This window comes from Myotis brandtii, unplaced genomic scaffold (genome assembly GCF_000412655.1).
Source record: "Myotis brandtii unplaced genomic scaffold, ASM41265v1 scaffold1279, whole genome shotgun sequence".
Classification (NCBI taxonomy): domain Eukaryota; kingdom Metazoa; phylum Chordata; class Mammalia; order Chiroptera; family Vespertilionidae; genus Myotis; species Myotis brandtii.
This window is the reverse complement of record NW_005354503.1, coordinates 11079-20516: the sequence shown is the minus strand read 5'-3', so window position 1 is coordinate 20516 and position 9438 is coordinate 11079. Positions and strand designations below refer to the sequence as shown.

Sequence of the window (9438 nt, the reverse complement as noted above, 5' to 3'; positions counted from 1 at the left end):
AACCACTATGCTCACTGACTCTCATGCAAGTATATTAACTTTGTTCCTCGAGCTTCTTCCCCTCCCCCCTCCCCCAATCTATGGTCTTTCCGTTATTCATTAATGTTATATAGTGTCAGCGAAGATTTCTCCATTTCAGTTTGTCCCAGATTAATGTGATTTATAAACTAAAATAGGTCCTGACTTACCTCAGTTGTGTCTACAAATGATTCCTTTGTCCCTGGTAATGTTTTTCCCTTTATTTGCTGATTTTGGAGAGAGAGAGAGAGAGAGAGAGAGAGAGAGAGAGAGATATCAATTTGTTGCTCCACTTACCTATGCATTCATTGGTTGACTCTTTCTTGTATGTGCTCTGACAAGGGATCAAACCCACAACCTTGGTGCACTGGGACGATGCTCTAACCAACTGAGCTACTCGGCCAGGGCTGGCCCTGGTAAGTTTTGACTTGAATGCCATACTCTCTTTTTCCAAGAGGTGCCATTTTCCCTCAGCTAATAAATGGCGTTATTTCATAGGTTTCCACATTTTTGTAGATGTGAAAAATGAAGCAGGGATATTGCAGCAACTGGATTACAAAGGACCTTAAAATATCAATGTTAAGAAATACGGACTTCATTCTGAAACCCACTCCCCTCCTGGGGTTCCCCTTAAGAGCTTTAGCCAGTGAAGTTCATTTAGATAGATCATTATGGCAACCCCAGTGCAGAGAATGGACTAGGGGAGGCAAAACTGGAGGTCAAGGGGCCGGTTAGGAAGCTTTTGTAGAACTCTGAGAGATTGGTGGTTTGAGCCAGGGTGGATGGAAAACAATGGTGGGACCCATGGATGTGAGTCATTGGATACGAGGTTATGGGAGAGGCAAGAATTGAAGATAAGAGCTGGTATTTGGTTGAGGTAACAGGGAGGTTCCATTTGTAGACACAGGGAACAAGGAGGGAGAACAGATTTAGGGAGGAGAAACTATAATTTTAGCAGGTTGACTTTAAGGTGAGACATACAATGTATAAGTCTGAGATTTAGGAGGAGGATTCTGGATAGAGAAAAAAAATGCAGAAGTTGTCAGTACATGGGGGAAAATCCTGCTTTTGAGACAGAAGGAATCCTAGGGCAGAACCTTGAGGAAAATCAACATTTAAGAGATGTGCAGAGCCCTAGTCGGTTTGTCTCAGTGGGTAGAGCGTCAGCCTGCGGACTGAAGGGCCCCAGGTTCGATTCTGGCCCAGGGCACATGCCCGGGTTGTGGGCTTGATCCCCAGTAGGGCAAACAAACAAACAAACAAACAAACAAACAAACAAACAAAGTGCAGAGGTAGAGGAGCCTGAAACAAACAAACAAACAAACAAACAAACAAACAAACAAAAAACTGGGCATGTGGTTTTTTGGCAAAGAGGTGGAGGGAAAGCCTGGAGAGTACAATCAGGGAATCGGGTCAGAGAGTGCTTCTAGGAGGGTGTGGTCAACAGGGTCAAATGTTAGGGAGAGCCCCAGTAACAGAAGGACTAGGAAGTGTCCATTGACTTTAGTGACACGGAAGTAGTGAGTGAGTAGCTGAGCGCAATTTAGGTGGAGCTATGGAGGCCATAGCTGATATAGAGGCGAACAACTGGTGAGCATAGATATTTGGCTCTAAAGAGGAGGAGAATTATGCCAATCAATTCTGGGGGCATATAGAGCCGAGAATAACTAAACATCTACAGCCATTTCCACACCCATTGTTTTCTCTTTTAGGTTGAAGAGACTTGAGTCTATTTAACTGAAGGGGAGAAATAAGTAGAGAGGGAGAAGTTGAACATATGGGAGAGGTGAGAGGAAAGGAAGAGAGTATGTTTGGAAGAAATGGCATCCATGGCTGGAGGAAGAAGATAGCTGTATTGATAAGAGAATCGACACATATTCTACTGAACCAGCTAGGAGAAAGCCAAGATGAGGAGGCTGGTGAGTTTCTCAATGTGGTGGTGGAGGGGCTCCTGCCTGGAGTTTCTGCTTTTTTTCACTGTAAAAGGTGAGGCCATCAGCTGCTGACAGTGGGGGCAAAGTTGGGTGGGGGGTAAGGGATTTAAGGAGAAAACAGAAGGCTTTAACTGGATTCTGGGGAGGGTGAGGAAAGAGACTGGCAAAGGGAACCACAGGAGAATTGCTTGGCGGATTGAGGATGGGGTGGCTGGAGACCATGGGCTTAGATCCACAGTGAATCCTATAGGAATCACAATGAATCCTATAGGACTTTTCTCTGTGGTAAGCAGCTGCCAGGGCGTGGGTGTAGGGAAAGCAGGGCAGTTGGATCCTATTTTTAGAATATTTAAAGTCTGAGGAGCTTTTTGTACCTGGAGGGGAACACTAACCACCATCTGTGCTTTATTTATTGCTTAATCTATTTACTTCATAAATCCATTTAAGCAAAAATTGTCTAAACATTTAAACATGATTTATATAACCAGCAAATCAAAGTCAACACATTTTACAAATCAAATTATTTAAACATCGATTGTAAACTTAAATCCTCCTCCATATTTTGATAGAATCACCAGTATAGTATGCCAGCTTCTCTAAAAGCATCACACATTTTGGTAAAGCACACAAAATCCTACAAAGTTTACAAAGTTTATCATCCCGACCTTTAGTCCCGTTATAGAAATTGGTTTGTAGACCCAAGAGATGGATATTATCTCAGCTGAGACCAAAGTTTGAATGTAGATATCCCAAAGAATATTATATATAAAGAAAATTGCAAAACTGTCTTTCTCCAGCATTTGAGATCTTGCTTTCCAGCATGTTGTCAATTTGACTCACATAAACTCTTATGAAAATTAAAAAAAAAATTGATGAAGTCTTGATTGGGGCCTGGGAACTGGTTTAACCTTTTAAGATGATTAAAACCTGAGCTTATCTTGTTTATCACAGGACCCTTTCAAGCCTACACCTTTTCCATGTATTTGGTGTATTGTAACTAGATGCCTTTTCTTTAAATGATGTCAACAGATGTCCATGCCCACATCTCTGGAACCTCTGAATATGTTCTATTTCATGGCAAAAGGAACTTGTAATATGTACTTCAGGTTATGAACCTTAAAAGATTCTCTGGGTGGGGCCAATCTAATTACATGAGTCCTTAAAATCAGAGAACTTTCTCCACTGAAGTCAGACGTGTGGCAGAAGTGTAGGTCAGAGAGATTAAAATGTGAGAAGGACTTGGCCTGACATTGTTGGCTCAAAGGTGGAGGGGGCCAGAGCCCCAGTCCTACAACCATGTTGGGAAGGAAAAATTATCCTTCACCTTAATGTATCCTTCACCTTAATGGTGACTACACTAATAATCAAATTAACGAGACAGATTAGCAGGAGAAAACAAATTAAGTTTAATAACATGCATACCTCCTGTATACATGGGAGAGACCAAGGAACACTGAATTAATTCACCAAAATGGCGGAGGCCATCCCTTGTAATACCACCATCAGCCAAAGACGAAGATGTTGGCCATGGAGAGTCAGTTATGGGAGGTCACAGAAAGAGCACAGTGAACAAGAATAAGGTTGTCATGCAGATTTCAGTCCAGGGCCTTCTCCATTGAGAGTGAAGGTAGGCCTGGTACAGTGAGACAAAATCCTTAAAGACCAGGGATGTCCCTTACACCTATTTATGCATTCATTGGTTGATTCTTATATGTGCCCTGACCGGGGATAGAACCCTGTAAACTTGTTATATCAGAACAATACTCTAACCAACTGAGCTACTTGGCCAACTAGGGCTCTTGAGTGTTTTTATAATAAGCAGGTGATCTAGTAAGTAAGTAACGTGTTTCTCTGAGTTCAGTGAGCCTCTCTAGCAAATTAATTGGAGGTCACTGGTGACAAGAGAAAAAATTCTGGGATGTTATAAGTTAAAACTCCAGCACCAGAGAGTGAAAGAGACACAACAGTTAGCCTGTTAATTGCTGTATGACAAAAGACTGCTCACATTCTTGGGTATCTGTTGGAATTTAGGATTAATTTCCAGGTAGCTATCTCTGTGATCATCCAAGAGAGAATTAATTTTGGGGTGCCATTGAAGCCCGCTTCTTATTGCACATGAACTTTGTGGACTCTGTTGTCCCCATCCCAGAACTAGCCCCACCCCACCTTCCCCCATTCCCTTTATTTATAGCTAAAGTAAATTCTTTCAGAATGGCTTACAGCTTTCGCCTCCATTTTTGATGTATAAAAACACTGGCAAAACTCCTGGACATCAGATATGTTATCTTTTCTACCTACCCATGCAGTGTTTTATTTTTTATAATGTTTTTCCTTTATTGATTAAGGTAATTATTGGTTAGGCTTATATGCATGCATGCAAGTCCTGACCCCATGCAGTGGTTTAGACTCCATGCCCCACAACCAGTCTTCTTTTTTTTTTTTGCTAGAAATGGCCTAATAAACCCCTTCTTTTAAAAAACTCAGCTGTGAAAGTTAGAAGTTTTTTAAAAAGATTTTTTATTGATTTTTAGAGAGAGAGGAAGGGAGAGGGAGAGAAACATTGATGTGAGAAGGAAACATTGATGGGTTGACTGCCTCCTACACGTCCCCTACCGGGGATCGAACCTAAAACCTGAGCCCAAAACTGGGGTATGTGCCCTGTCTGGGAATCGAACCAGCCACCTTTCACGGGGATGATGCCTAACCAACTGAGCCGCACCGGCCAGGGTGGAAGTTAAAAGTTTTTTGTTTAACCCTGGAACCTAGTCAGTCAATCAGAGGCACAGGTCACAACCTGGAAGTTGTCAAGGAAGGAGCCATTGGAACTTCCAATCTATAGCAGTTGGTTAGAAGTACAGTTAACAGTCTGGGCTTTCGGCTGGGGTCTGAAGTAAAGAGTGGTGGTGGTGTAGGACTGAATCCTTAACCTGTGGAATCTGATGCAAAATCCAGGTAGGTAGGCTCAGAATCGTGTTGAATTGAACCCAATTCTTGGATATCCTGCTGGTGTCTGAGAATTGCTTGGTGTTTTGTGGGAAGCACCCCCGCCCCCCCCCCCACACACACATTGGAATTGGATCCAGGAACCCAAAAGAACTGTCATTCATCCCTGGACTCTATCTGCAGATTCTTCTATGTGAGACAGAAATAATCTACTTTGCTTAAGCCATTTTTATTTTGGGCTTCACTGTTGCTGTAATATCGTTATAATTAGTATGGTAATACAGAGGCTCCCTTTCCTGAGAGATAAAGGATCAAGTTTGAGCAGTGAGCAGTTATCTTTTGGACACTTGACTAATTTATTATCTTGTAACACACTATTGGACTTTCTTTCTAGTTGTAATATATGACCAGATGGTGCCAATCAGTCTCTTTCATTCTTGGTACAGTTCCAATCTTTTTCTGGAATTACTCACAGCTCTCTATACACACCCCTCCCTTATACAGATAAAGAAAAGTAAATGTACCTTATGAATAGTTAAAATACATATTACATTTATACTCTTCTACTTATCAAAACAAACTAAAAATATCCTATTATATTCATTCTTCACTTCATAGTGACTTTTTCCTTTAGGAATATCACTATGGAAAGTCATAAATTTAAAAAATTCACCTTGTTCTAATTAACTATGTTATTTTTCTCTTGATGATCAAATTGTCACAGAATGCCAGGTGTTTTTAAAAACTGGTTCCTTTACCTTCTCAGCTTTATTCTATACATCCTTGCTTATTGTCTTCAACAACATGTTCCAGGCCTATAGTTATTTGAGATAAGGAGCTATTCTCCAAGTAACCCTGGGTCCTTTTAAAGGTGAGTAATATTTGAAGCAAAGATCCAGGTGCTAAGAATGCATATCAGATTTTTTCCTAATGTTGTTTCTATGCTATCTTAGTAATAAAATTGGAAAAAATTATGTCTTTTGAAAACCACACATTCACATTGGTATTTCCTATTTAACTCAAGCATTACTAAATCTTTTTTTGACTCTAACATACAGTTTTCCTTTTTTAAAAAATAATATGTTTTTATTGATTTGAGAGAGAGAGGAAGGGAGAGGATGAGAGAGAGAGGGAAACATTGATGAGAGAGAAACATCAATTGGCTGCCTCTTGCAAGCCCCCCACCAGGGATCAAGCCCGGAACTCTGGCATGTGCCATGACTGGGAATAGAACAGGCAACTTTTTGGAGCATGGGCTGATGCTCAACCAACTGAGCCACGCTGGCCAGGGCATAATCTTATACTTATTTTCTCTACAACATACCTGCTTGTATCCTGGAGTCTCTAATCCAAACTGTAATGGCATCTTTTATCTTTAGTGATCTTATAGTGTCTCATCAACTATCATTCTCTAGTTACTTTATTGATAGAGTCATCCATGCTGGACCAATTGGACAGCCAGGTAAGAGAGTGTATAATAATGGCAGGAGAGTGGTTGAAGGGATGCATCATTGAAACCAAGGAAATAGGAAGTTTAAAAGGAGGCTAAGATAGCACAGATCAGGGGAAAGAAGAGAGGTTGTGGGATATTCCACAACAGGTTTGGTGAAGGTATTTGATAGAGCTGGGAGGAAGGAGGTGGTGGCTAGAACATGAAGTGATTGAACTTTAGACTACAAAGGTTGAGCACTTTTAAAAGATTGCTATGGTCATTGATGTGTTCCATGCCTGGAGATCTACACTTGTCCACAGGTGACCTTCTACCCCCACCAACAGCTGCCCAAGGAAGCACTGTATACCTGCTCTCAGCCAGAGCAAACACACACACACACACACACACACACACACACACACACACCCATGACTCAGGTGGGGAGGTGAGGGCCAGAGTCCATTTGGGACCTGTACAGATGAACACCCAGGTTCGCTGCCTGCTGGCTGCCCCAGTGTGCAGGAAAAATGTGTACCTTGTTCAGGCTGGTCACATGTCCCATTCCTGTCCTACCAGCCATAGGCTCTGGGCTCCTCAGTGGCCCTCCCCACAATTATACTGGTGGCTGAGCCTCCTGCCCTCGTCCATATGGTGCTGGCTCAGCTCCTGACTGTTGGCAGAAATCCGTGATGCTGGCACTCCTCACAGGAAGGAGCCTGTAGGGTATGATGAGGCCAGTCCATCTGGGCCCTTGTGGGGGCCTGTCAGGTTCACCTGTGCCACCTGTTTCCAAGTAGCACTGAGCTAGAGGCTGGGGGTGGGGTGGGGGAAGGAGCAGCAAAGTCTGCAAAGTATCGCAGGACTTTTTACCTGCCAAATCCTGCCCTGATCCTAAGGTCGCAGACAGAGAGATGCAGTGAGAGGTTGTGAGGGCATGTGAAAAGGGGGAGGGAGGTTAGAGGGGCCCGTCCCTAGATATAGCTCTACTCATCACCTTGGGTGTTTGGCACAAGGTCCCATGCAAGAAGGTGGAATTCAGGCAGCCAGAGGGAGCCTTTCTCCTGCCCCAAAGATGTTGCTTCTGGGGCAGGGGAGGGCAGAGGACAGAGGTCAGGGGCTGGATTCCCATTCTTGAAAGGCTTGAGCCCTCAGAGTGGGAAGATGAGGAAGCCAGAGAAGCTTGAATATTTCCAGCCACCCAGCAAGTTCCCCCGACGAAGGCGCAGAGACACCCGGTCCCCGGGGTCCAGGGGCAGTAGCACAGAGCTGGTGGCTGCCTCCCGGGTCACATCAGGGTCATTGGCAAAGGCTGAGATGACAGGCCATGTGTTCAGCATCAGGCTCACCTGGGAAGGGAGACCAGTTAGCGTCTCTACCCAGCCCTTGTCCTAGGACCCCACTTTTCTGAGGGCTACTCCTCTTCTCCCAGCCCCAGAGGGACACTCTGGAACCTGGGAATCTGAGGCTCAGTGCAATCTCCTGGGAGAGCTGAGGGGGTAGCCAGTGTTACACTCTGAAGATCCCCCACTCTCTGGGAGGCAGGCCCTTTCCTCCCTTGCTCCTGGCCCCCCAGGACACAGGCCAATGGGGGTCTGCCCAGGAGTCAGCTGGGCTCCACTTATTCCTCCCCCCACCCGAGTCTGGACAACAACAGGGCCCAATGTTCAGGTCACCTGGACGGTTTGGCGGTTGTACACCTTCACCACGTGGAACCTGAAGCTGTAGACACCTCGGACAGGGGCCACGAAGGAACCTGAGGCGCGATCAAAGCCACCGCCCTCATTCACCAAGACCTGGGGGAAGCAGACCCTGCTGAGTGGGCTGGGGAACGCCTGGGGCTCAGGGAAACCACTGGGTTGAATGATGAGGCAGTGAATAAGGAAAATAGGGAGTTGCAAGTAGCTTCCCACAGGAGGAATGCACAGATTAAAAAAAAAATAGTGAGAAAGGGCAAGGAGGTGTAGGGGTAAGAGTGAAGGGAAAGGAGATGGGCAGAGGGGCAGAGAGGCCATTGGCCATAGCAGGGCTGTCTTTTTAGCAGCAGAGTGGGCTTGCATTGATTCCAGGTCCTTGCAGGGTAGGGGGTTACCTGGTCAAAATAGATGGCCCCATTGGTGCCGTTGCCCGTCTCCCCTGCTGGCTCATGGTGGTGGCTTCGAACTGCAGCAAATGCCACTCTTCCAGGCGGCGCTTCTCCCAGAGCTGCTCCTCCAGGCCCCCCTGCAGCAGCCCTGCCGGGCTCACAGACCACCAGGCACTCGCCCTCCAGGAGAACCGGCTCTGACCCTTCCTGGGCCCATCCGGTCGCCAGCGCCAGAAGCGTCAGGGCCAAGGGCAACCAGGGGTTGGGAGCAAGACCTGGTAGCCAGAGTCGCTTTGCTCCCAGCATGGCTGAGTGGCTGTGACCCACAAGTCCTGTCTTCTTGCTACTCCTTTTAGTTTCTACTCTTCCCCCAGACTCTCAACAGTTCTCACCCTACTCCTTAGCCCTCTCTCTGCGTCTCCCTGTCACCTGGTCTCAGCATCTCCCTCTCCATACCACTCCGTGCCCCACAACTCTGTCCTGCCTCTCACTCCTGCTGTCACTGCAGTTCCCTCCTCCTTGGCAGGGCACAAAATGACAGCAGTTGGGCTCTGGGAGGGAGAGGAGAGATGAAGCAGCCAGACAGGACGGCTACAGCCAGAACCCCAGGCAGCCTCTCCAGAGAGCACTGACGACTGGAACTGGGACGACAGAGAACGTGTGTGTGTGTGTGTGTGTGTGTGTGTGTGCGCGCGCGCATATGTGCAGGAGACGGCTCCTCCGGTCCTTCCTCCTCCTCATTCCTCCCCTCTTCAAAGTCCCTCACAGCACTCTCAGTGGCACCTTTTCCATTGTTAGGAAGGAAAGCCCTTGTCTTTTTCCCACAATTGTTTTGGTGGAAAAGTACTTGGGCCCACAGTGTCACTCGGCCAGTCACTTTTCCTCCTTGGCCTTCCAATAGCTTCACCTGCAGGGCCTGAATTCGTCCCTTTAAAACTCTCTTCACCTCTGACTCTCAATCAGTGGTGCCTCTTTCCTGAGAATACGGAGAACAGCAGGAACAGAGGGATCAGCAGAGGAGGGAGACC

General features: G+C 45.9%; 2 protein-coding genes across 3 annotated transcripts in view; one reads left to right on the top strand and one right to left on the bottom strand.

The window, feature by feature from the left end:
• Nucleotides 1-9438, top strand: part of KHNYN (KH and NYN domain containing) — a 30228-nt gene that overhangs the window by 11604 nt on the left and 9186 nt on the right. Inside the window, exon 2 of the mRNA XM_014534263.1 lies at nt 2039-2042. The gene's annotated coding sequence lies outside the window, so the exon portion shown is untranslated. The remainder of the gene's footprint in view (nt 1-2038; nt 2043-9438) is intronic.
• Nucleotides 6203-9057, bottom strand: CBLN3 (cerebellin 3 precursor). Of its 2 annotated transcripts, XM_005859567.2 has the most exons (3): nt 8417-9051; nt 8001-8120; nt 6203-7673 (listed from the first exon to the last, which is right to left on the bottom strand). In XM_005859567.2, exons 1-3 carry the CDS (start codon nt 8714-8716, stop codon nt 7476-7478), a joined length of 618 nt encoding a protein of 205 aa, XP_005859629.1. In that variant the 5' UTR covers nt 8717-9051; the 3' UTR covers nt 6203-7475. The 2 variants fall into 2 exon arrangements, with proteins under 2 accessions (XP_005859629.1, XP_014389750.1); XM_014534264.1 differs by lacking the exon at nt 8001-8120 and having other exon boundaries at nt 8417-9057.